Raw genomic sequence first — 27,245 nt, forward strand, 5'->3', positions numbered from 1 at the left:
AACGCTCTTCTAGACGCATGTTACTGTATGTGGTCCAGCGTAATAAATCTACGCCTTTAACTCACCATGTTCATATAAATATATATCACAAATTGCATCAGAAGGAACTTAGTTTGTAATAAAAAATAATGCATATTCATTGTGGGTCAAAAAGTTTTACAAAACCTGTTTAATGTGCCAATAATTCATCTGACATAAATTATGATAATGAGGGGGAGGGGGGCGACATGTGGAACTCGGGATTTTTAAGCGTAGAATCTAGTCTAACTTACCAAAATAACATAAAATACGCGGCAAGGCACAGCTTTTTTAAAAAGATTTCTTGTTTAGCCTATCACAGGATGCCAGACACGGTGCAATGGTCAAGTGGAGGAAGTGTTTGCCTTTCAGTTGGGAGGTCGTGGGTTTGTTCCCCCGGCCAAGTCAAACTAAAGACTGCATACTGCCAGTGGTACATACTGCCTTCTCTGCTCTGCTGTCAGCGTCTGGGAGAGGGTACGGGAGTTCCGACGAACCTTGTTCCAGTGCTGACGTCTCAAGTGAAAAAAAAATCAGGTGTCTACAACACTTGAGCCAGATAGTTGAAGAAAACTCAGAGATTCAGTCAAAAATTCTGGAGAATAAAATTTCCTGAGTGGGAGAACAGTTTATCTTTCTCATTAGATTTAAGAAAACGACGCTCATTCAGTGATCTCAGTGATTTATTTTACAGCAGCGTAACTTCAACATGACATGCGCAAAATACCAGAGGAACAACTTTCAGAGATAGTGATACTAACACTACTTACACTGGAGTATTGTCACCTTATAGCAAATGTAACTGATGAAAATACAAGAGGTTTCCCACAATATATACCACATTTCACTCTCCCTAAATGTGACCTGAACAAGCAGAATATTTCCTACCTTCTGATTATTTTGTTAAGCCCTCCGTACGATAACTGAATTTCGGCAGATGAAACAAAAAAACATCGCATGTCTGCCAAAGAAATAAGTACACTCTGTCCCTGAATTTAGTAAATATTTTCTTTTTCTCAATTTGGTGCTTATATTGCATTTAGCTTGAGTGTTAAACCAAATGTTCTGTCTCAAAAGAAGCTGGGGCAAAAATCTGTTCCACTTGCCAGACATTTAGAACAGTTTTATAGTTAATTCTGAGGTTTACACTAATATGTATACAATGGTACAGAACAATTTTGGGGTGATGAGTTTAAAACGTTATCTTTTCAGTTTACTCTCAGGTCTTCTCTTTAAACACATGCAGCAGAGAAGTTGGTGTAACCTTGGACTATTCTAAGAAAAAAACAATACTTTTCCTAGAATTTATGTATGAGTCTAGGGATTGATTATTCCTAGAAAACAACAGCTTTTACCTGTAACAAGGCTTTTACAGAGAAGTGACTTACAAGGTTTCAGACCTAAACCTTAAGTGTATATATCTGTTGAGGGAAAGTCTAATAATCTCTTAGAACACACGCCAGATTTTTTAACAAGATTGGAAAGTGATAAACTTGAAGTGACACTTACATGTAGTAACTGAAAAAACTGATTACTACACACTCCTTTTCTTTGTAGTGTACGAAAATTGCATAACATTAGAAAAGCATTAGAAAAGCCAAAGCTGTGTATTTTTCAGGCAAATTTTATCAGAATTTCAGTGCTTTTGCCTCACTCATTGCCACTTCAATGAGGCACCCCAAAAGGAAAGCAGAAAGTAACTTAAGTATTTCCAAGACAATATTATATAAGTAACAATTGGAAAATCCAGGGTTTTAACCAGATAACTTTTGGTTACTTGAAATTGTTTGCATATCTAACGACATGCCTGTAGAGGCTGGCAAAAAATTTGAACATTAGAAATTATATTTTTGATTTACAAGTGCTGGAGTAGTCCCAAGAAGTTGACTGCAGGAGAATTTTAATGAAACAGTGGTCATTACTTTCCAGGCAACGTCCTTTTAAAAATTGGTAAGTGAACTTTCAGATCAGAGCTCTGTGTGCATGTCGTGTTCCTCATGCCATAAAGTCTTTAAAGACATTGTCAAAATGTTTGATTAGCAGGGTTCGAAATACACATACTTAACTTGCAATTTGCACATAATTTTTGAGATTTGCATGTAAAATTATTCTGAACTTGCAATCTTGCATGTTGAAAATACCTGGCCTATTGGAAAAATACTGAGGAATTAGACCCCCTACTCTTAGACCAAAAGACAAATGGATGTGTGTCTTTATCCTTTCTTGTTTTTGCCAGTAACTTTCTCCGGTAACTTTACTAGATGTAAGCAAAATTCACCGATTCAAGCTAGCGATACTCGTCGCCATCGCCGCTTGGTTGTATTTTGCATGTAAATTTTTCAAATTGCACGTAAAATTTTTGCCAACTTGCAATTTTGCATGTAGCAAAAAAAAAGGATTTCGATCCCTGATTAGGATTACCCTTCGTATTTCAACTAGAAAGAAGTGGGTGTCTGACAACAAAGCAAGTTGACCTGCACACCTTAGGTAGCAGCCCAACTGTTCATGTTTTTTTCCTTCTCCCTCATCTACCATTATTGGATGTCACCTGCAAATTTGAATTGTGCATCTTATTTCTTGGTAAGTCTAGGGACTTATTGATCACACTTCAAGTAGCAGCAGTATCTGGGTAAGACTCCGGATTGATCCATCTTGAACAACACTTGAGTACTCAGAAACTGAAGAAGAAACTTGAATACCATTAAGACAACCAGAACCTTTCTATTTTCCATGACAACCAGAGTGAACTTTTGCTAAAGTCTGTTCTGGACAAAGCACTACAAATTGCTAACATTGAAGTGAAACATACTTTCCATTCTGTGTACTGTATCATCGGATGTGCTGTCTTTGAGACCATACTTTTACAAAAACACATTAGCTACATCGAACATATATATAGATATTTCTTGTGTTAATTTTCAACTTGTTTGGAGTTTGATGTCCCACAATCCCAGTCTTAACAACTAATCACAAGTCCAGTACTAACTACTGTATCATTACATATTACATATTTTTTATGGAATAACTTTTATGATCCACCATTTTTACAACTTAACAATTCACCAGTTTCTGGTCTTCCAAGTGGCCAAAAAAAAAAAGCTACATAAACCTCATGCACTGTGCAACTGTATAACTGCCCTCAACAAAGTGATTTTAAACATATTTACTCAAAATTGTGTCAAAAAAGATTAACGAAAATGTTGTCTTCTTGCAGAAGTGTGTTGACAAACGAAGACATTCCTCTACAATTGTGAAGAAGACCATTCCCCTTGACTATCAGATAATTGAGATGACTAAGTATCATTACTTGTGTAAGTCTCTCCAATTGGAGGAAATTTTGGCCACACTACAAGGGGGGAGCCATTCAACATTTGACTATGTTGCCCTGAGTCCCTGTTACAGTGACTGGGCTATCTGAGCAAGAGTAAGATGACTGTGGAAAGTTGAAGTTTTTCTGTTTCTGCACAAAACAAGATTTGCCAAAATTTTCAACTGTCACTCAAGTCTCTCTTAGTGTATGACCTTTGACACATGACCTAATGTCATGTGACTCCATTAATAACCATCAGGTCACATGACTACTGTATTTGGTCAGTACCCCTGAGGAAGACTTAAATTACAGTTAGACGTTTGCACAAGTCCTGCTTTGCTTGAGAATGAGCAAAATCAACTTTCCACAATGTTTTCTACCAATACGGAGCAACTTTTCAGCAAAGATTAGGATGACATTGGTGATGCAGTCACATCAGAATAGCTTAAAGATTGACATCTACACCTCGGGAACAATTTCAGCAACAGGAGAATAGCAGGGCGCGTCTGGAGCACGTCAAAGGTCTGCCGGCCGTTTCTCGGCGTGTTTTTTTGTGTACTCCTCCGCGCTCTTCAAGAACTTCTTCCTGTCTTTCGTGTACTCCTCGGCGAGGTCACCCCGCAGCGGGTGCTCGGGCTCTGGGTCGTTCACCAGCGCCACCAGCGCGTTGATAACTGGGGAAACAAGCATGGCATGATGAACTGTTAGGGCTGTGTACTTAACAAATATCTGTCAAATTCTTCAGTCTCAGATCTGGTTCTGAACATCGCCACCAGCGCGTTGATAACTGGGGAAACAAGCATGGCATGATGAACTGCTAGGGCTGTGTTGATAAAACAGGTAGGTTCTTTACTTGAATAAGGAACAGGCTCAATAAAAATGCTAACTGGAAATTATGCAAATCCACAAAAAAAGGCTAGAGTCAGCAGGTTTTTCTAGGGTAGGTCTGGAAACAGTTGAAACAACTCTCTTTTTTCTAGGCCGAATTTCAATTCAATACACATGCTGTCTTTGTTCAATCCTTGCAGAAAATTTTTTGATAATTTAACCCCCTAAGCTGGTCTATTAATCATATCTGTAAAAATTTACCTATTCTGTGCCGCTGCTTCGGATTTACGACCCCATCAATGTGGTTTGCTGCGGTATGCCGCATTTAAGTCGAGAAATGCTCAAAACCCGTTAAGATACTGGACCCACATACAAGGCATTACTGTAAATGCAGAAACTTTCGTGGTGGTTTAATGCTCGCGGTTTTCGCCGTGGCCCCTTTACCGCAAACTCTTAGCCACCGCAAACATTTTTCCATGGCAGTAAGAGACTACAGTGCATGGTGCTACCGCGAACTTAAAACCGCCACTAAAAATCCTATTCCCAGCTACCGCGAAATTAAATCCCCATGAATTTAAATACATTTACAGTATATACGTGCATCAATGTATAAACGAGCTCAGCAAGACAAGGGTTTTAAGATGTTGTAAAGCATACCTTGGTCAGTCCTGGTGGCAGGTTTCCAGTTCTCGGGGCCGATGATGGGCAGGCACACCTGGCCCTTCTCGTCTATGTTGGGGTGGTAGATCTTCGTCTTGAAGGTGATCTTCGGCGGCTTGAAGGGGTACTCTGCTGGGAAGACTATCTCGATCTTGAACGCACCCTTGTTGTACGGTGGGCTGTCCTGAAGGGGTGAAAGGTCAACATCATTATCATTCAGCATTATCAGGGGTGCCTAAGCATTTGCATGAAATTCTTACGAATAGTATGTGATACGCACAAATCACTTTGCGAGAACGCACAAATCTTATGTTGTACCAGGAACCTTATATGAGATTTGCACAAACCTTTAGGGAAACGGTGGCCAGCCACAACGTTGGGAAAAGGCATGATTTTGAGCATTTCTACCTATGATATTTATAAAGGCATGGAACGGACATATACCGTCCTAAGACGTAATTGATACCCTGTGGGCTACTGTTTTGCTTCATTTTGGCGTGTTGCATCGTATATTTCCGTCACCGAAGATAAAAGCCGTAATATTGAAAATCCTGCTCCATTTGTCACGTGACCGCAGCAGTTGTTGGCTGATTTTGCATAAGGTCCGTGCAAATCGCATAAGGTTCATGCGTGTAGTAATATCTAATCAATGATATGCCATTCAAAACTGAACAAAAAATCCTTCAAATTACATGTGACGTTAACAGAGAGCCAACTTTTAACTCTATATTGTCAAAATCTCACTGTGGTCCGTGTGGAGGGGCCAAGACAACCCCTTCCACACCAATCTCCTGATTGGTAACTACACCAACATAAAACCCTGGCTAGAAGTAGAACCCTTGACTACTACATGTATTGTACTTACGGGCACAATAAGTCCCTGCCAGAAAAGCATGTTGGACTCATCCACTTGGATGTCTCGGAATGACTTTAATCCATTGCCACGCATCTGCTCGAGTTCCTAATCATGGAGAACAAAAGAGAACAGGTTAACAGTGACAGACAACATTGCAAGCAACTTGAGCTGAGGATGTGACAAACACAAAATAATGTGATAAAGACACACAAAAATCAAGCCCAATGAAGTACAAAAAAAGGGGATTTAATAACTATATTTACAACAAATTTTTACAAATCAATGTCTGATAATGATTGTCAACAGAACAATCTCTGCTGTTTAAAACAACTCAAAAACATGTCAAACTACAGCAGCCAATACACAACTTGAACTTGAATTAAAAAAATACAATTACAGAAAACTACATGTGTATTTACATATCAATGTCATGTTGACATTTACAGAAAACTATGTGTTTATCTACAGATCAATTGAGTGTCATGTTGTCAATTGAATGTCATGTGTATGAAATTTGAAAAAAACAAACATCAATTTGGATTTATATTTCAAATATCTCTACTTAGAAACAACCTAAAGTATTGAGTTTACTCAGATCCACAATTAGCTTATCATTAGCTTGGTATCCCTATCATATATCAGGGATAAACAAGTCCACTAGCCCTATTGTCCAGGGCAAGTGAAAGTGCTGTTCGGGCAAGTGCATGTCCTACCCCACTTGTCCGATCGGGCAAGTAAGATTTTTCCATTGATTTTAGTGCAATTTTGATATACTTGTTACTTTTTACAGTCATGACATCAAGCAATGGTCAACAGAGAATTCCATTGCTGGAAGTGAAAATGCATATACTAGTAACAGTGACATTTGAATTTTGGGCAAGTGAAAAACTGGTTCGGGCAAGTACATTTTTTATGTGCTTGCCCGATAGGACAAGTGGATTTTAGAAAACTTGTTCAACCCTGTATATGTCTTTGTGTACACTGTAGAACTTTCTGGATGATTTGAATTGACTTGTCTGAGCCTTCAGGCTATTGAAGTTGACATGTATGAAGATGAAGAAGAACTTATACATCATTCATAACAGCACACTTGATATCACATGCCTTGATCACACTGTCAGCTCTATAAAAGGTGACCAGAATTTTAGCAAATTATAAAACTTAAGGGACCAAAGTTTGAACTCATAACGTTACTAGTAGAGGTATAGCGCTCATTAAAAATCAAAGATAAAAAAAAAAAACTCATCATACAACATAAGCTAATTGAAAATTCACATGAAATAAGCATAAAACCATGATTAGCTGATAACAAATTATGTCATTAACAATTTTTGCGTTGTCATTAGACACAATTATGATGCACCCCCCTCCCCATGTACAGGGTGTCGGTGTTTCACTTTCGGGCACGTTACGCGCGAAACAAAAACGGCTGTATCTACGACCAACGCAAAACATCGCGGCCAAGAATGGCTTCAGGTCGCCAAGGGCCACTCCTTGTGGCATTATAAAGCACCCAATAACAGTTAAAGTTGTGGTGTTTTTACGGAAAACGGTTTAGAAGTTATCCGAATTCGGCATGCCGCGAATATATGAGGCTGCGACGTGCCTTGCCTCGAACAGAGGTTTCCAAGCCGGCATTTCCTGAAACATAAGCCGTCTCGTACGCGCCTCTGTCGCCATGTACGCCGTCAAACTTCACGGATTCTTACACCCTGAAGTCTTGTCTACCATACAAATCGACTTATTGTTGATTATGTGCCGTTGTTAAACGTTTTTAGAAACGTTTTTCGGCGAGACTTACCTTTGCCAACCTTCGAGTGGCGGCCATGATGACAAGTTCCCAGAATGCAGTGCGACGGGTGGACCCTGTTACACTTCCGGATTATTGTTGGTTTTTGGCAACGCCTATAGAGTGTGCCTTTACTTGTGTTGGAAATCCAGTTTGTGGGGAACAAATGGTCGCGGGTTCGAATCCCCGTTAAATGGCGACAATCTGAGCTCATATATGATTCGAAGCGGAAGGGGTGTGGTCATTTGAATGTGACGTGAACCTGAAAGTACAATAGTCCATTGCACACAAATAACAAATTTATCAAATGTTGTCTATGTGTGAAGCCCCAAGGAAGTCCTGTCTGTCTTTACAATCAAAGGAATCTTAATTGGATACTCCCCATGGGTTCCGATCAATCGTCTTGTCAAGTATGACAATGGACGTTTATCAAATGTTGTCCATGTTCAAGTTTTGTTTCGAGACTTCAGACGGAGCGAAACTACTAGTGGTACATGTATTGGTTATCCAAAGACTAAAAACGTTTTCTGTCAGTGCATTGGAAATCTCATTAAGGTAGAATGTGCAAAACTCCATGTGTACCTCCATTGGGTACTCGTTTGGGTACATTAGCTTTGAAACCCCCGCAAATTTGTAACATGAACATTTGTAGAAAATGCTGAGGTCTTACCAGGTGTGTCCAGAACTTTGCTTAAATTTTATTAAAAGACTAACACCTGTTACTCCCAATCCATCGGAAATGGGTCACGAAAGGTGAAAATAGTCATTGATATTAATTATAGCTGCTGTCACACGGTAACGCCCATGCCCTTTGGCAATACATTTTACAAGACAATACATGACTATTGTACCAAACATGTTTTTCTCTGCCCGGTGCACTGAAAAACATTTTTGGTGGTCATCTTTTTCCTTACCATAATTGTAACGATTGAGGTAAAATCAATCCAAACTGAATTGAGTTAATTGTGTGTCCAACGCGGTGTTAATTGGCGATCTCAAAGAAATGATAACGAAAATTCTTGATAACTGTAGGGAAGGCCACAGCAAGTAAATTTTATGGATGACATCCTATGCAGACTGCAAAAATAATGAGATATGGTGAACAAAAACAAGATGGGTAAAAAAAAATGGCTAAATTTTCCAAATGGACATCATAAACGTTGTAAAAAGAATTGAAGTGAGAAAACATCGTGGCGCTGACAACAAATCACCCATTCCTGTAAATTGAACAAGAAGTGAACTAAGTGTAGTAAAAGCGACACTAATGTGGTAGACTGGTGTCACTTACCAGTATGTTGGCAACTACGCTCATGACTTCCAAAGTGTTGCCACTTTTGCAACAATCCATAGGCAACTAGTTTCATTTCTGCAACTACAGTCTTGGCTACCCCACTAGTGTCACTTCACTAGAATACAACACAGCATAAATAAAGTGCTATGTCCCAAGTGCCGGAAAGTTCCATACGTAGCCCCCCTTTTCTGTTGAGGGTGGGATTATATATTCTCTCATATATGGCCTCTCTAACTCCCCGTTCAAACCAGCGGGCTTCACGGTCTAGGATGTCGGTAGATTGGAGGTTGAAGGAATGTCCTTGGTTGTGTTCTAGGTGGTTGAAAATAGCAGAAGAGTAGCCGTTAGCCTTCGGTTTGCAATGTTCTTGGTATCTTGCTTTTAGTGGACGGCTAGTCTCACCAATGTATGTGTTGTTACAGTTGGGTTCCTCGCATTTGAGTCTGTAGATTACATTGGCCTTAGTACCTTTCTGTGGTTTGTCTTTTGGATGTACCAGTTTGTGTCGGAGGGTTGAGTGAGGTTTGAAGTTAGTGGCGATGTTGAAGTTTTGGAAGATCCGTCTGAGTTTTTCCGAAACTCCTTGGACATAGGGCATGGTAATCACTGCCAGTTTGTGTTCCAAAGGGTGGTGAGAGTCAAAGGCCAGATATTGGTCAGTGTGCGTCGGTTTCCTGTACACTTCGAACTGAAGGCTGCCGTCCTTCTCTATGATAGTTTTGGTATCTAGGAAGGGGAGCATGTTGTCATGACTTGACTCCTGTGTGAACTTGATGTTCTTATCTACTTGGTTGATGTGGTCAAAGAACTCATCAGCTACTCTCTGTTTTAGCTTGCAATAAGTGTCATCTACGTAGCGGAACCAGTTGAGTGGGGGAGTGTCCTTGAAAGTACTGATAGCCTTCACTTCAAACTTTTCCATGTAGAGGTTTACAACAATGGGCGACACTGGTGATCCCATAGCACAGTCGTGCAGTTGTTGGTAGAACTGTCCTTTGAAAGAGAAATACGTACACCCTAGGCAAAGGTCTAACAGTTTGCACAGTTGGTCTGGAGATAGCTTGGTTCTGTCTGTTAGTGTGTTGTCAGCCTCCAGGGCTTCCTTGACTACCGAGACTGCGTCCTTAGGAGGTATGCAAGTGAAAAGCGAACAGACATCGTAAGAAGTGATGATTTCATCTTCTTCTACCCGGAGATCTTTGATTTTGTCAACGAAGTCTGCACTATTCTGAACGTGATGTTGAGACTTCCCCACTAAAGGTCCCAGGATCTTAGCTAGAAATTTTGATAACTCGTACGTGACAGAACCTATGCTGGACACAATGGGGCGTAGGGGGACATCCTGTTTGTGGATTTTGGGAAGGCCGTAGAAGGTTGGGGGTTATTCCGAAGTGGGGTAGAGTTTTAGATAGGTGGCACGGTCAATCTTTTTTTCCTTGTCTTCCAATTCCTTGAGAGCCGTGATGATTTTCCCTTTAAATTGGGAGGTGGGGTCCTACTTTTAGCTCCTGTAGCTAGAACAACAGGAGCTAATTGACTCATTTGCATTAACTGTGTCTTAGCCTTGCTATCCTTTGAAATCCAAATTGTCTTCAGCTTGACTTTGGCTTAGCTTTGTTTTCTTTGGAATCCAAATTGTCTTCAGTCTGAATTGTCTTACAACCTTTCCTATTGGACATCTGAAATTGTCTTCATTCATAGTTAGAGTATAAAAGACCTGTTTCTTCCAGATCTCTTCAGTGTCACTGACGAAGGATAGTGGATTCTATCCGAAACGTCTGACAATTTCGAAACCATATCCAGTTGCTTGAGTAATAATTTTTGGCGTATCTTATTACCTGGATGTCTAACCTACATCGACGTATAAACCGCCTCGTATGCGCTTCTCTCGCCATGTACGCCGTCAAACTTCACGAATTCTTAGACCCTAAAGTCTTGCCTACCATACAAAACGACGAGTGGACCCTGTTACACTTCCGGATTATTGTTGGTTTTTGGCAACGCCTATAGAGTTGGAAATCCAGTTTGTGGGGAACAAATGGTCGCGGGTTCGAATCCCCGTTAAATGACGATAATCTAAGCTCATATATGATTCGAAGCGGAAGGGATGTGGTCATTTCGATGTGACGTAACAACCTGAAAGTAGTTCTTTGAGGATAACGTTACCACGGCATTACAGAAACCTTAGCAAAGAAAAAATATACAGTGAATTTCTTGAAGTCTTTTTTCTACGACTACAAACAACAAAAAGTACATACAAATGAACTGATAAGGTATTGTTGAATCCATTTCATGTAATGCGTCTAAATATGTCATTTTAGTTGTTTTGTTGGGTGAGGACACTCCAACTCAAGAGCCGGCTACTGTGGGAAAATGACCAGAAGGAGTGGTACAGTAAACGTTGCACTGGGTCTTACAATTCAACACAAATTAATTTCCTATTCCTGTACGCGCAGTTGGATCAAACAAAGTTTACAATAATAGATTCAACGAAGCATTGTCTTCTTCTCTGTTTCTTTGATAACGTGAAGAAAAGAGTTTTCGTGACTTCCTCGACATCTTGTAAAGAAAAGAGTTTCCTTTACTCCCTCCCAATTATTACAAGTGAGTCCCCCCTGTAAGCGTTTGTCTATAATCATTTTAACGGCCATAGCTACAGGTCGTCTTTCAGTCTGAATCAATTACGTCTAAATTTTATATTTTCATCAAAGCTTTATTGGCATAATGGTGAGATAACCAGTGCGTGTAGCAGTGATGCTGGTCGTGGCTCTGAGCGGGACGCTACCGGAGGGAACAGGGGCGCAGTGTCCGTCCGTCTGCACATGTGCCGATGGAACCGTGTCATGCGTGGAACAGGTCAGTACGAACCTGGTGACTATAGTCTAGTAGCCTAGTATTCCACGTGTCGGGATTTTGGAGGGGTTATAGTGTGTGTGTGTGTTTGAATGACACATCTAATAGTTCTGCTGCACTCGGTTTCTTGTGCCTAAAACTTTAAGAAAAACATTAGAACAATAAAAGTACCCGAAAAAAAACGCCCGTCCACAAAGCCTGCTAAGACCTACGTCACATTTCAAAACCGGGACCCGATCGCGACCGAGTAGCTTTTCCGGGAACGAAAAGTATGGTATAAAAGACACCTACACAAGGCGTAAATAGAATAGCTGTGGATGTATATTTTTACGAATACATTTCTATTTTTCGTTTCCACAAACAGCCCGCCTGGGTTGGAAATGTAAGGTTAGCCTAAAACGGATAAGTCCATATTATGTGAACTTCACGGTGTGGAAGTGTAACCATCTTAGTGGAAGAAGAATACCTAAAAAGTTTCATTATATATACAATAGGTTATGACACACTGTGGTACACGACAAAGGAAATTGTTTCAATCACATCATTATCAGTGGTAACCGTTGAGTAATGGCCGCCTACACATCATGCAACCAATCATAACAACAGATGACAACCAAGCTCTTATTCTACTCTATTCTATACTGTTCAATTCTGTACTATTTAAGCTCTTATACTACTACTTACCGCTTACCGGTCCCTTCACCTAGTGTATCTGTATCCATATAGCCGGTATAACCACCGTTCTGCGTAACACACCAGCTTCGCAGGCACGCGGCGCGGCAGCAGCTGGTTATAATACACCGAAAGACCCATCACAACGTAACTAACAAGTGTGGTTGTGGGGGCGCTTTGCTGCTGAGCACACTGCCTCCCTCCATCTCTCCCTGTCGTGTGCCATCGCCTGGGTGCTGGCAAGGGGCAGGCCGGTCCCATTTTATTCTCTGTCTGTCTCTTCTTTTTTTTTTCTTTATTTACAGCTTAAAAAGAAGTCCAATGGAGACTAGAAGACCAGAAGGGATGGCAATTTGTCGTGTTTATGTTTGACAGGTTTGCTGTGTTTGACTACGGTTTGGAGGAGAGCAGCGATCGGTACGGCGAGATCGTCTTCTTCAAAGAGGTAAGATAGGAAGGGTCGTGTCGGAATCTATGTTTGTGTTTCAGTGCATGCTTTATGGACAACATATTATTTACCGTATATTTGTCGCCGGGTCCCGAGGTAATTTTTAGTACGCGAAAAAGTCTGGGGTCCCGGCCGTGCCCAGAAATAGCACGGTGTCCGCAGGGATCACGGAGCCACGTCAGGGGCACGCCGGAAAGTGAAAAAAGCAACCCTTTAACTACCCGGGGACCCGGAGGAGTCCCCCTTTTCTCATTCTGACCGAAGCATACACTAGCTTTAGGTTACATGTTAACACTTTAGTTTGGGAAAAAAACTTTCAACGTAACAACTGGAAGGCTTTAAGAAAACGCGACGTGCTGCTATTGTTTGATGATTAAAGCCTCTGACGCCTTTCTTCGTCTCCGAAAGTAGATTGATTTAGGAGCTAGTTGCGGGGCTCCATTTGTTACAACTTGTTTCATTTTTGTTCCACAGACCGAGTAAATGCCACGCACAGGATGACGTCACCAGGAAGTAGAGTGTAGAGGCATGCAGCAATGATCTTCACTTTTTCTTGATACGACATGGAAGTCATTCAATCCACATTCAGTTGTATAAATTGCTGTTATACCATATCGTAATTTTTTATGTCGCTTGCTGATAAAGTTTAATCCGTAACTAATATCATACACTTCAGGGGATATGCTAGGATAGTGAGTGCCAACATTATACAGTATGAAATGATCCGCCAAATGTTGCGTTTCATGACATCTTTAGACAGCGTAGAACAATCGTTTGTTGCCGTTGACTTTAACTTTATTCATCAACTTTATTCATTACATCAAAACATGAAAATTCCGCAGTCAGATCTTCGGGCAGAAAAAAGACGATCATATTTACAAATGGGCTTATATCACTTGGCTGTCTTGTTAGAACAAAGACACGATATTATATCAAACGGTTATATGACTATAAAGACGCAAAGATAAAGACGAAGGAATAAATGTCAAACGGAAGCAGTGCTGTTGTGGTGCATACGTCATCGGTCTTCATGACGTCAGTCCACATCATCCTCCTAATACTCGGAAAGCTCGATTTCGTCATCATCGTCATCATCATCGAACTCGTCATCGTCCAATTCCTCCTCGAAATCGTCTTCTGCGAATGGGATAGATTTTTGAGGACCCAGAAGGCCCAGGGATGCAATGAGATCTCCTCCATCTATATCAACATTATCATCTAGATTGGCAATTTCCTGCGCCATGTGGTCTGCCTCCAGTTCCTCCAGGGCTTCCTGTGTCTCCTCATCGTTGAAGTCGATCCCTGCAATAGGTTTGGGCTCCTCAGCAATTATTTCTTCGGGCGCTTTTTGAGGGAAGAAGAAGGCAGGAGGAACGCCATCACCCGCTGACAGGAAGTAGTCGAGGAGTTCAGGATTTTCCAAGGCGTTTCCCACCAAGGCGTCTTTACTGATGCTTTTGACTGGTTTTGCAACTAGAAGGGACAAAACACGTGATTCAAATAAATTCACCATTATGCATGACTATGGCATCTCTCCCATGGATTGTCTCTATATACGTATGTATGTCAGGGTAGAGATCAGAATCAGAGACTGTAGATTTAAACAAGATATTCCCTTAAAAAAGATTTTAAGGACAGGCAGAGCTTTTCAACATGTCATTTCATTAATCAATGCGTCTCTTTGAGCAGGAATTTAGTCACATGTAAATAAGAAACCACCGTAACACATTTCTGTACATTTGAGCGCGAAACTCTGTAGACATAAACCCCGAGCGGGGCCTCTATTATCATACCTAGGTTTACTTGTCACTGATTGAAACACTGATTTTATTGCCAATCTACTCATAAAAAGGACAAAATTCGACACATTGTCAGTTTCAACCCTGCGCCAACAACTTCAACTCGAGAAAAATCCGCGCCAACAACTGCAACTCGAGAAAAATCCTTTGTGTGATTTTTTCCGGCCTAGGGATGATGACATAAATAAAACACAACACGGTGTATTCCGTATCACCCTCGGTCCCAGCCCTCCCACGGGTCGGGCTGTACTGACCTGTCACGGGAGGTTCCTCTTTGTTGGCAGCAGCTTTAACTGGTCCAGCCTTCTTGTCGTCTTCATCAGCCTGGGGGAGAGATGCAAGACGAGTGGATGCGTTATGAGTGAATGGATGTGTGTGAGTGAGTTAGTGAGTGAGAGAGAGTAATTGATTGAACGAATGAATGGGGGAAGGAGAAAATAGCAACTTAAAGGCTAATATCACATTTCAGTTCAGTTGATGTTTTCTTAATGTTATACTTGATTTTTGCGTATGTTTGACTTTTATTTGATTTTCTGTATTTTTGGATCATGGACTTCAGGAAGAATAGATTTTACTTGTCAAGTCTAATAGAGATCACAATGAACAAACAAGCAATAGGCTGAGTGGTTATGGTAAATAATATTCTCTACACGTTTCTTTATTCGCTTTCTTTATACCTTCAAGGTTCCGGTTCGGAATTTCAAGTGACCAGATATCGAAGTAGTCCCTAAAAATAAGACGCAAATTAGGGGTTGTCTCTATAGTTTTGGCTCTAGATTTTCCGGCTATCGCTTTAGCAATGTATAATCTTTTATACCTCTGCAAATGCTTGTTGTTCGTAGCGATTTATGGTGTCGGAGATTTGATCGTGCGGCGAACACTTCCTGGTATTAGTGCGCGCGATAGCGGTAAAGCGTTTCGTCGCCTGATTACCCAGATCGTGCGTTCTATATGCGTTTTGGGTGTTTTAGCGTCATCGGAGCTCACGGAAAACGTATCGGATAACTTTTTTTCCTTTTTACTCAGTATACAGAAGAAGTCTTGACCTTCATTGCCATATTAGTCATTATCCCAGGAAAACTCATTTTTACCGTGTAGCGGCCTGTAAAAAATGGCCCTAAATTAGCAGTTTTTGGGTGAAAAGCTTATATTTTTGATGGTTTTTACCAAAAACAACACTTCTACAGAAAATGTCAAATGAGTCTGTCGGTCAGCGACAAGGCACCCTTTTGTATCGGAAACATTGAATTATCCGAAAAACGATGTTTTGAGAAGCGCTAGTGCTTTTTTCAGAGACAGTCAAATCGGCCACGATTCGTAAAAAAAACTCCGAACCGGAACCTCAATACATACATCAATAATAACTGTCCCAACCTACCTTGTCTTTTTGTGGAGTGATGCGGACCTCGGTGGTCTTGACTGACAGACCATTCTTCAAGGTGTCGTCTGAATCCGTCTCGGCTGCGTCATCTGCAGCCCCCAGCGCCTTGTTCATCTTGTCCACGACCTTGGTGAAGTGAATGGTGAAGATATTAGATATTAGATATTAGATAAAAACATAAAACGAAAACAGGATGAAAAAGTCAAATACAGTACAGTCAACCGTCAAAACTGCCCCATTAGATCATTCAGGGGACAAAGAAAATCTGTTCGACAGTTGATGACTATACACAGGATTCAGTCAATTGGGAAAAACTATATCGGTGGCCAACAGCAGTCACTGATCAGATAGTCCTTCATGATGTAGAGGTGGTCACTTGCACGGGATTTACTATTATGCCGTACCTGGTCGACATTTTGCACAAGTTCGTCCGTGTCGTCCTCCAAGTCGGCGCGAGGGACTCTGTGTTTGGAAGCGGTACGGGTTGGGATAGCGGGTAGCCTAGGGATGACTAGAGCTAGCAGTAACAGCGCTACGGGTACACGGAGCATTTTGAGCTCTTGTAGAGAGACTGAAATACGTGAAAAGCAACTCCAAAATGTGTGTTTATTCAAACCGTTGCACCGATGCGTTCGATGGAATAAAAGAGTCGAACAATCGATTCACTGTTTCTAATCATACGGAGGGCTGGCTGCAAGGATAAGATGGAAATACAGTGCAGAGAAAAAGAGCTTTTGTGTTAGAAAGCATGGAAGAAGTGAAAATAATGCTTTATTTTTCATTGTGAACGTCATTTTCGGACGCCTTTTGTATAAAGCCACATCAGTTTATCTACACTTGAAGTGACTTTGAAAGTAATTTGTCATTTTCTAAAATTACATTCTGTTCTCCACTGTTAGTGTTGCTAACTTTGTCGTTTGGCATCGCGGGGATAAGTTAATTGATTTTATCACGCTTGTTTACGTTCTTTTGTCGTTTACACGCTGAAGTCGACCGAAAGAACGTTCCAACTTTTGTTGACGTAACGCAACAACGCCACCGTGTGCCCGTTCCGATTATTGCATCACGCCGGCCGAAGGTTCCCGAAGATGACGTCACGATGCCGAAGTGTCGCCCAGATTCCCCCACACCAAGATGGCGGCGGCGGAGCTGCAGTGGATGCCGGACTCCCTCTACAATTCCGCCATCACCGCCGTCGTCGACAACTATTCCCGCACCAGAAAGGACGTCAGGTCCCTACCAGATAACATACAGTTCGATATTTATTACAAGGTGCGTATATTCCGTGCGCAAGGTCGTTTTTTGGCGGGAGATCGCTGTGGGAATTTTCCGACCCCCGGGTCTTTTCTGGATCGCTACAAAGTGTCAATAATATGGTTTCCGGCGGTCGTATTAAAACCTAGGCCGTTTCGTTAACTGCCACACCCCTACGATTCATTCCCAAATCTCCTGAAGTCTTCTTGTAAACCCTGTATTAATATGGTAATTAGGAGATCAACAGAATTTGGCAGGTTGAACTGAGGTGGGAGAAACTCTTCTAAAATTTGGTTGATGTGACAGCTCGGAAAATTACGTGACAAAAAATGTACCAGACTTGGAAAGTATCACTGAAAACGGGAACAAATCTTAGACTGCACACACAAACCAACAAGATTATAATACATGAAATTGTTGACAATGTTTTGAAAATTAGTATAGCTGACTAGACTCTTACGTCACTGTTGTCATCATCATAATATACAAGACATTCCACCAAAATGTCTGGCTCGATCGAAAATTCAATTTGTTACTCCCCTCCCTCCCATTCCTTCACTGTAAGCTCAACAAGTGTCAAAATATCGTGAGCATATTTGAACAGTTGTATGAAATAAATTGCACTGAATTTACAATTGATTTTTTTGGGGAACTTTCTGAAATTATGTACAAAATTCTTAGCACATTGATTTCTGTCGTGTATTGTTTTAAGTTACTACGTGATAACAGGCTTGAAGACCAGAATTCTACATTGTAATGCATTATTACAATACACAATAAAACTACATAAAAGTTTGATACGGTACCTTGATTAAAAATAATTACCTCCTGTGGTCAATGTAACCATGGGTGGTGCCCTAGAAAAGTAAGGCACGATCTAGACACGGTTTTTCCCGATATCGCCGCATCGGCGAGCAGACGATCTCTCGCCGACAGCTTTTTTTCAGCATCTTGATGGAACTGCAATATCGCCATAAAGATATCGGCAGAATTTCTCCCGAAAGGTCCGGAGCATTCGCCCGATAGCTTAGCTGGGGTTCCTGATAGCTTAGCAGGGGTCCCAGACAGCTTCCGTGCACGTGTAGATGTGTCCCGACTTCGGGAGGGCACATTAGCATACAACGTGGGCTCATTAGGTTATATAGCTATTTATGACTACAAGCGCCACGGGTGTCCCGCAGCCAACATTCCAGATCCCTCCCGACACATCCACAGATATCGGCAAAAACTGTGTATAGATTGGGCCTTAGAAGCATCACCACATGTGGCACCAATCCTGTCTATAGTGACCACCTGTCTACATAGACCAGATTTCATTGGTCCCCTGTCAGTGGTCTTGGGCAGTTTGGTTTTACATAAAGAGCACGTAAAACAGCCTCATTCCTAAAACAATGGGTACTTACTGGCTGCAAATGATACACCAGATCAAGGAGCTTATATTCTCAGAGCTTATATTCTCAATATAAGCTCCTTGACCAGATATATTATAGTTCAGCCTCTGCAGGGATCTCCCCAGATATGCTCTGACTGCAAGGTATTTTCTGAATAAAGTTTCAAAGTTTCTTGTCTTCGCTGCTGCACAGGATGCAGAGTTTAATAGCAAATGCATGTGAAGGATGTGATTGTCACGACAGGAAAAACTGGCAGATCTAGGTCAGGGGTCAACCAAGATGATCTAGCTGGAGTCCAGCCTTGGGAGGGGACTAAAGGGACCAAGGCTGGATTCCAGGCTAAGATGGTCCTCAGTGCCGGAACAGTAGCCTAACTAACTAGTTCTGCTACTCTCCAAGCAGATGTTGGAATGGAAGAATGTGTTATGTTTTCTTACAGCCCAACATCCTAACACATGAATACTCACCCAACCGCAGTGTGGCAGATCTGTCAGAGAAACCTGTCATATTGTTATATTACTTACAGTCTTCTGCCTTAATACATGAGTATTAAAAAAGATGCTTAATACATGAAAAGGCAGTTCAGAAGTAAACTTATTAGTCAAATGGTCCACATTACCAGTCAGATCTGAGATTGGAAAAACAGAACACTAGTATTAGTAACTGCCTAGTAAACAGATACTTACATGACATACATACATACATAACCTTTATTTTGACTTGGATGTTAGGTTAGTTGGCCTCAAAGAAGCTGTATTGGACTACCTTTACATTTCTTATTTTACTCACTGTACATAATTGTGTGTTCCAGTCAATCAGGTTTAGCCTGGGTACCATCTGATTTCTACCAGGGGTCCTTCCAGAATTTTTAAGGGTAGTGAGTGTAAGGAGCCCCTGTAGAAATTGGATGGTACCCAGGCTAAATCAGGTTGTGTCTGTTTCTCTCTCAGCTGTACCAGCAGGGCAGACTATGTCAGCTGGGGTCGGAGTTCTGTGAGCTGGCCGTCTTCTCCAAGGTTGTACGGGCCAATGATAAACGGTCAGTGGTTTTACAGTAACATGAGTATCTGTAGTTCAAGTAGCCTGGGTACCATCCGGATAGTTGTCTGCTCCGACGTTATTACACACTCAGGACCAAATATTGGACGAGGGCACTGATTGGTTCCTATGCATGAGCGAATTAAGGAATGAGTACAAACGCTCATTTGAACAGGCATTCCTGAACACTTGAAACGCCTTCCGTGTGCTTGTGGGAAGCCTTTTGTCATTGAACGAGTGCTCTAGAACCCATTCCTTACATCTGCTGCACTATATTTCCGCTTTTATGTCATTATTACATATTTTGAGCAATTGAAAATTGCACTAAAACAAGCCGCATCATTTCTGGCTGGATCAAGGCCTAATTTTTTTTTTTTTTTTTTTTGCGGCTTGTTTCTGTGCTGTTTTCAATCGCTCAAAATATTGAATAATGACTTAAATGTGGAAATATAGTGCAGTAGATCATACAGATTGCCTCATGCAGAACATTTCCACTTTCAACGCACTGATATTGCTTAGGTTGCCTTTAAAAAGCATTTTTATTTTCTTTTTTGTTTGGATTTTTGGGACGGATGGGCTGAAATTTTTTCCCGTCCAAACAAGCAAATTTCCGTCTCAGGACGGAAGTACGGGCCCTTGAGATAGCCCTTAGTCTGTTAATATTCTTTCTATAATTCTAATTTTAATTATAATTTCAATTTTAATGTTTCTCCAGCCACCTGCTACACCACTGTTTCCAGGCCCTGATGGACCACGGAGTGAAGGTGTCCACCTGTCTGTCTGATACCTTCAGCCGCCAGTGTTCCTACATACAGGAGTCAGAGGTGTCCGTCAGAGACAAGGCCTTAACACTAGGACTGGCACTAGGTAAGGTGTCCCTGTCCTCTTCTGTTATAAACACTATACAACACCTCATGGTGTAAGGTCTGACAGTGTTCCTACATACAGGACTCTGAGGTGTCCGTCAGAGACAAGGCCTTAACACTAGGACTGGCACTAGGTAAGGTGTCCCTGTCCTCTTCTGTTATATCTGTATCACATCACCTCATGGTGTAAGGTCTGACAGTGTTCCTACATCAGGAGTTGGAGGTGTCAGTCAGAGACAAGGCCTTAACACTAGGACTGGCACTAGGTAAGGTGTCCCTGTCCTCTTCTGTTATAAACACTATACAACACCTCATGGTGTAAGGTCTGACAGTGTTCCTACATACAGGAGTCAGAGGTGTCCGTCAGAGACAAGGCCTTAACACTAGGACTGGCACTAGGTAAGGTGTCCCTGTCCTCTTCTGTTATAAACACTATACACCACCTCATGGTGTAAGGTCTGACAGTGTTCCTACATACAGGAGTCAGGTGTCTGTCAGAGACAAGGCCTTAACACTAGGACTGGCACTAGGTAAGGTGTCCCTGTCCTCTTCTGTTATAAACCAACACACCACCTCATGGTGTAAGGTCTGACAGTGTTCCTACATCAGGAGTCAGAGGTGTCTGTCAGAGACAAGGCCTTAACACTAGGACTGGCACTAGGTAAGGTGTCCCTGTCCTCTTCTGTTATAAACACTATACACCACCTCATGGTGTAAGGTCTGACAGTGTTCCTACATCAGGAGTTGGAGGTGTCAGTCAGAGACAAGGCCTTAACACTAGGACTGGCACTAGGTAAGGTGTCCCTGTTCTCTTCTGTTATAAACACTATACACCACCTCATGGTGTAAGGTCTGACAGTGTTCCTACATACAGGAGTCAGGTGTCAGTCAGAGACAAGGCCTTAACACTAGGACTGGCACTAGGTAAGGTGTCCCTGTCCTCTTCTGTTATAAACACTATACACCACCTCATGGTGTAAGGTCTGACAGTGTTCCTACATACAGGAGTCGAAGGTGTCTGTCAGAGACAAGGCCTTAACACTAGGACTGGCACTAGGTAAGGTGTCCCTGTCCTCTTCTGTTATAAACACTATACAACACCTCATGGTGTAAGGTCTGACAGTGTTCCTACATCAGGAGTCAGAGGTGTCTGTCAGAGACAAGGCCTTAACACTAGGACTGGCACTAGGTAAGGTGTCCCTGTCCTCTTCTGTTATAAACACTATACACCACCTCATGGTGTAAGGTCTGACAGTGTTCCTACATACAGGAGTCAGGTGTCTGTCAGAGACAAGGCCTTAACACTAGGACTGGCACTAGGTAAGGTGTCCCTGTCCTCTTCTGTTATAAACCAACACACCACCTCATGGTGTAAGGTCTGACAGTGTTCCTACATACAGGAGTCAGGTGTCCGTCAGAGACAAGGCCTTAACGCTAGGACTGGCACTAGGTAAGGTGTCCCTGTCCTCTTCTGTTATATCTGTATCACATCACCTCATGGTGTAAGGTCTAACAGTGTTCCTACATACAGGACTCTGAGGTGTCCGTCAGAGACAAGGCCTTAACACTAGGACTGGCACTAGGTAAGGTGTCCCTGTCCTCTTCTGTTATAAACACTATATACCACCTCATGGTGTAAGGTCTGACAGTGTTCCTACATACAGGAGTCAGAGGTGTCCGTCAGAGACAAGGCCTTAACACTAGGACTGGCACTAGGTAAGGTGTCCCTGTCTTCTGTTATATCTGTATCACATCACCTCATGGTGTAAGGTCTAACAGTGTTCCTACATACAGGACTCTGAGGTGTCCGTCAGAGACAAGGCCTTAACACTAGGACTGGCACTAGGTAAGGTGTCCCTGTCCTCTTCTGTTATAAACACTATATACCACCTCATGGTGTAAGGTCTGACAGTGTTCCTACATACAGGAGTCAGAGGTGTCCGTCAGAGACAAGGCCTTAACACTAGGACTGGCACTAGGTAAGGTGTCCCTGTCTTCTGTTATCTGTATCACATCACCTCATGGTGTAAGGTCTGACAGTGTTCCTACATACAGGACTCTGAGGTGTCTGTCAGAGACAAGGCCTTAACACTAGGACTGGCACTAGGTAAGGTGTCCCTGTCCTCTTCTGTTATAAACACTATACATCACCTCATGGTGTAAGGTCTGACAGTGTTCCTACACACAGGAGTCAGAGGTGTCCGTCAGAGACAAGGCCTTAACACTAGGACTGGCACTAGGTAAGGTGTCCCTGTTCTCTTCTGTTATAAACCAACACACCACCTCATGGTGTAAGGTCTGACAGTGTTCCTACATCAGGAGTCGGAGGTGTCCGTCAGAGACAAGGCCTTAACACTAGGACTGGCACTAGGTAAGGTGTCCCTGTCCTCTTCTGTTATAAACCAATACACTACCTCATGGCACAACAGCAGACAGTTTTCAAATATCCAGAGACGACGCCTTACAGATAGAACAGCCTAACTGTACCTTGGTTTGTTATGTTTGCCTTCACTGAAGGGAAATATATTGTTTTTGCTCAGTTTCCTCTAGCAGGACAACGCTTGAGGGGCTGGTCACCTTATAATCTGAAATATGTTTGAGTAAACAGTGGTTTGTTATGCTAGACCATGTGAAGGAAAAATTATGTTTGCTTGCAAATGCTCCCTTGTAATTTTTATCTTTATTGTTTAGAACCTTCTGTCAGTTGGTAACTTATAGCATATTGAACGACCATTCGAACCTAACCTTTGCACATCTAGCTCTACTTACTGTGTAAAGCTATCTTGATGGTACCTAGATGACAGTCTTACCTTTGTTTGTTTGTTTGTTGTGTAGGATCGTTTATGTCGGAGGCAGGATGGTATGCAGAAGGAGAGAAGATTTTCCTGGCCTGTCTGGAGCTGTGTGAACTGGTGGAGGACGTGTCCCACTGGCTCAGGGGCCTGGAGTTCTGTACAAGGTGGGTAGGGGGCATTGTGACACTGGCTCAGGGGCCTGGAGTTCTGTACAAGGTGGGTAGGGGGCATTGTGACACTGGCTCAGGGGCCTGGAGTTCTGTTCAAGGTGGGTAGGGGGCGTCGTCCCACTGGCTCACAGGGCTGGAGTTCTGTACAAGGTGGGTAGGGGGCGTTGTGACACTGCCACAGGAGGCTGGAGTTCTGTACAAGGTGGGTAGGGGGTGTTGTCCCACTGGCTCAGGGGGCTGGAGTTCTGTACAAGGTGGGTAGGGGGCATTGTGACACTGGCTCAGGGGCCTGGAGTTCTGTACAAGGTGGGTAGGGGGCGTTGTGACACTGGCGCAGGGGGCTGGAGTTCTGTACAAGGTGGGTAGGGGGCATTGTGACACTGGCTCAGGGGCCTGGAGTTCTATACAAGGTGGGTAGGGGACATAGTGACATTGTCGGGGAGCTGGAGTTCTGTACAAGATGGGTAGGTGGCGTTGTGATACTGGCTAGGGGCTGGAGTTCTGTACAAGGTGGGTAGGGGGCGTTGTGACACTGGCTCAGGGGGCTGGAGTTCTTTACAAGTTAGGATCATGGATGGGATACTAGTACTTGATGACAAGAAGCCAAACTTGACCAGTGTTTCATGAATATATACATATGGCCTCCTTCCGTCAATGCTGACCATGGTAAAATCCTAATTGATATCAGCCCTACAGCGTTGACTGTGGCTAAGCAGTCCTATACAACAATGACTGAGTTCTTTACACAGGATCCGCTTTTCTTCTGCCATGCGCATCAGTCTGGTTTCTCCTGATTTTAGCTACATGAATAAACTGTGTTTTAACCAGTTATATGTTTCTACCCCCCCAGATTGTTACACGTGCGAAATGCCAACTGTAAATACAACCTTGGGGAGGACACCTACCAGAAAGCGCTCAGCTACGTGACCAAGCTGCAGCGGCTGGGACACAGCGTGAACTTCGCCCTGCTGTATAGCGAGTACAGCGCTCTGATGTTCGCCAAGAGTCAGTACGACGAGGCCTACAGGTGGAGCGTGAAGGCACTACAGGAGATCCGACAAAACTTACCCATGAAGGTATTTTTCATTCGTTTTTCTTCTAAATGAGGTTGCAAAATGCAAGATGTAGAGGCCACTCCTGGGCACCTACGCTAGCACTCAGGACTGTAAGTTACAGTGTAACAGCATCTCTTTTTCCTGCGTCGGAAACATCATGACCGAGACAGGGTCATCGTGTTTATATAATGTATTAACAACTTTTCTATGTGTTTGTCACCAAAGTTCATCTGTGTTACTTTGTTTGTTTGAGTCTTAATTTATTTGTTTATGAAAAACTCAAATTGGCTTGCTGGCTGCTGCCATAACAAAGGACGTACAGGACCGACAAAATACAGCAAAGACACAGAATGTGATGTACAAATGACGAACATATATGGGCTTCATATCAACGTATATTTGGTACATTACACAGCATAGAGATGGATTTAACCTTAATAAATTTAGAGTTGACTCTTCAAACGTTTTTCTTTGTCTTTTTTTGTGTTAGAACAAAGTTGAACACTTCTCTTTAAGCGTAGATTTCAATGTTTGTGTCTGTCACAGAGTTTAATTTTCTCTTGTAAAACTGTTACCTCAACTCATTTTTCCAGTTTTTCCCACTATTTCCTCCCTTAATGGTGCTCTTGTTTCTGTTCCCAGGTTGTTGTGGATGTCATCAGACAAGCCTCAAAGGTGAGTGGTTGTGATACTGATGATCATTTTAGAGTTAGGCAAATTGTCAGTTGGTCTAGTAGTTAGGCATTTTGTACTGTTGCATGCTATTACCCTTGCTGAAAAATATTATGTAGCTTGTGTTTGTATGTGTTCTGTTTGCGGTTGGACAGCATAACTTGAAAAAAACTACGGATCGCCTGTCATGATATTTGGTCTGTGAGAACGTCTTGACCACTTAATTGTACACTATTAGAGACTAGAAGATGTTCTATGGCTGTTCGGAAACAGATTCTCACTCTGACCTGTTGTTTTCAGGCGTGTGTTGTAAAGAGAAAGTTCCACCAGGCAGAGTTGCTGGTGAAGCATGCTGTATATGTGGCCAGGTCAGTACATACTTTCTAAGTCATACATTTTGTATTAATCTAAGTTCTGTAGAAAAATTCATATTCATAATGCAACTAGACAAACAATCGATCATAAAACATATCTGCTCTTTTATCTCCACTATAACAGAAAAGCGAGGGGAAGTTGAATTTATCCAGCAATAGTCTCATTTTGTATCTGTAAACTGTATCTTTTCAGCATGTCTTGTTGTGACCTGTACTTAGTCCGGTGTGGCAAAAATGTGCAATAAAGGTCTTCATTCATTCATTCATTAATTTACCTAATATCAGCAATAACATTCATTCATTCATTTAAAGCTAAAAGCAAAAAGCACATTTATTTGTATATTGATTTCATCATAGAAACAAACACAATCATAGTCTGCCAACTCATTTTGAAGGGAGACTTGTGCCACCAACACAACTACATAAATGATGGTAGCAGGCATAGAAACATTAAGAAAACGGAGTGTTTTTTAGTCACTAATGACTTACTGTAACCATATTCTACTGATATAACTAAAGAGGTCCTCTGTAGTATGGAAAATTAGGTACTTGCCCATTTCAGCAATTTACCATGAAGATCAGGATCTATTCTGCGATTCTGTTTTTTTTGTTGGTATTATCCACTTTGATAGCTAAGTGCAATGGCTGAGAGGGTTCGCCTTGCTTTTGGTAGGTCGTGAGTTCGATCCCTGACCGAGTCATACTAAAGACTCTAAAAAATGGTACATGCTGCTTTCTCTGCTTAGCACTCAGCACTAATGAGGAAGAGTATGGAAGTTAAACACACATCACTATCAGCGTACTAGCCCCTTGCTGTAGTGGCTTGCACAAATATGTTGCCCAAGGGCTACAGAAATGTTACAGATGTATGGGCACCTTTAACTTTTAACTTTGAAAGCATTTTAAATAATTGCTGTGTGTTTCTCTCTCCATTGCACAGGGAGCACTTTGGACCCAAACACCCCAAGTACTCCGACACACTGCTGGACTATGGCTTCTACCTTCTCAATGTGGACAACATCTGTCAGTCAGTCCATGTGTACCAGGTAGGGCATGTCTTAAAAACTCAAGGAACTTTGTGTAGCGTCTTCAAGTTCAAGCTTGATATGGAACATTTCTTTGTATGTACACATTGTTTACCTTGAATCTGAAATTCCATGGCTAAGTTAAAACAAGTAAGGTAAGAAACTTTAAGTTTTTTTTGTAACATGATGTCAAGAACGTGCTTCATGTTATGGACAGCTCCAATTTTCGGAGTTACACTAGTGTCGTATCGAACATGAAATGATATGTTAGCTGACGTAGTTCATATGACAGATTGATCTAGTTGTGACACAATGTTGGATGGCTTGTGTCCAAACCTGGACAGATTAATATAGATATGATTTATGAGATGTCATGTCTGAAGTAAATTAGTGAGATGATTTATAGATCATTTGTAAGATGGAGTGATGCAGTTTTGACAAATATTGGATGGTTACAAGTGGAAACCAAATACAGGGACACAGAGTTTCCTGGACTCCTTGTAGTTTCGACTGACTTTTTTTTATTTTTTTTTTATTTTCATAATTTTTTTTTTATTCATCTTTGAAACTATTTTTGTAGATTGCAACTGTTTTGGAAGGGAAGCAGATGAAATAGATGAAAAAATGTGTTTTCATAAGCTTAAGATGACAGATTTAACAACTAAATTGAACATGTGGGCAAATGCTGCTGCCGGCAAAA

At 41.9% G+C, this 27,245-nt stretch overlaps 4 protein-coding genes across 5 annotated transcripts in view; 1 reads left to right on the forward strand and 3 right to left on the reverse strand.

Annotated features, from left to right (window-relative positions):
- Positions 1 to 2,714: 2,714 nt before the first annotated feature.
- On the reverse strand, positions 2,715 to 7,627 carry LOC118426622 (ubiquitin-conjugating enzyme E2 L3-like). 2 transcript variants are annotated; one of them, XM_035836123.1, is made up of 4 exons: positions 7,474 to 7,625; positions 5,682 to 5,777; positions 4,814 to 5,000; positions 2,715 to 4,002 (listed from the first exon to the last, which is right to left on the reverse strand). In XM_035836123.1, the coding sequence occupies exons 1-4, from the start codon at positions 7,498 to 7,500 to the stop codon at positions 3,845 to 3,847; spliced, it is 468 nt and encodes a 155-aa protein (XP_035692016.1). In that variant the 5' UTR covers positions 7,501 to 7,625; the 3' UTR covers positions 2,715 to 3,844. The 2 variants fall into 2 exon arrangements, with proteins under 2 accessions (XP_035692016.1, XP_035692018.1); XM_035836125.1 differs by lacking the exon at positions 2,715 to 4,002 and adding an exon at positions 4,011 to 4,115 and having other exon boundaries at positions 7,474 to 7,627.
- A 1,423-nt stretch (positions 7,628 to 9,050) lies between these two features.
- Positions 9,051 to 10,129, reverse strand: LOC118426621 (the record flags this gene model as incomplete). Its single annotated transcript, XM_035836122.1, has 1 exon — positions 9,051 to 10,129. A coding segment is annotated over exon 1 (663 nt), but the record flags the coding sequence as incomplete, so codon positions are not given.
- Positions 10,130 to 13,502: 3,373 nt separating this feature from the next.
- On the reverse strand, positions 13,503 to 16,553 carry LOC118425482. The gene is made up of 4 exons (XM_035834339.1): positions 16,310 to 16,553; positions 15,903 to 16,031; positions 14,779 to 14,848; positions 13,503 to 14,198 (listed from the first exon to the last, which is right to left on the reverse strand). The coding sequence occupies exons 1-4, from the start codon at positions 16,454 to 16,456 to the stop codon at positions 13,780 to 13,782; spliced, it is 765 nt and encodes a 254-aa protein (XP_035690232.1). The 5' UTR covers positions 16,457 to 16,553; the 3' UTR covers positions 13,503 to 13,779.
- A 278-nt stretch (positions 16,554 to 16,831) lies between these two features.
- LOC118425475 (amyloid protein-binding protein 2-like) overlaps positions 16,832 to 27,245 on the forward strand; it is a gene marked incomplete in the record, with an annotated part of 27,689 nt that continues 17,275 nt past the window's right edge. Inside the window, 8 exon segments of the mRNA XM_035834326.1 lie at positions 16,832 to 17,177; positions 19,501 to 19,589; positions 20,304 to 20,455; positions 23,290 to 23,413; positions 24,270 to 24,495; positions 25,117 to 25,149; positions 25,447 to 25,514; positions 26,461 to 26,566. Coding sequence (XP_035690219.1) covers positions 17,040 to 17,177; positions 19,501 to 19,589; positions 20,304 to 20,455; positions 23,290 to 23,413; positions 24,270 to 24,495; positions 25,117 to 25,149; positions 25,447 to 25,514; positions 26,461 to 26,566 — 936 coding nt within the window.

The sequence above is a fragment of the Branchiostoma floridae genome, chromosome 11 (genome assembly GCF_000003815.2).
Source record: "Branchiostoma floridae strain S238N-H82 chromosome 11, Bfl_VNyyK, whole genome shotgun sequence".
In the NCBI taxonomy this organism is placed as follows: domain Eukaryota; kingdom Metazoa; phylum Chordata; class Leptocardii; order Amphioxiformes; family Branchiostomatidae; genus Branchiostoma; species Branchiostoma floridae.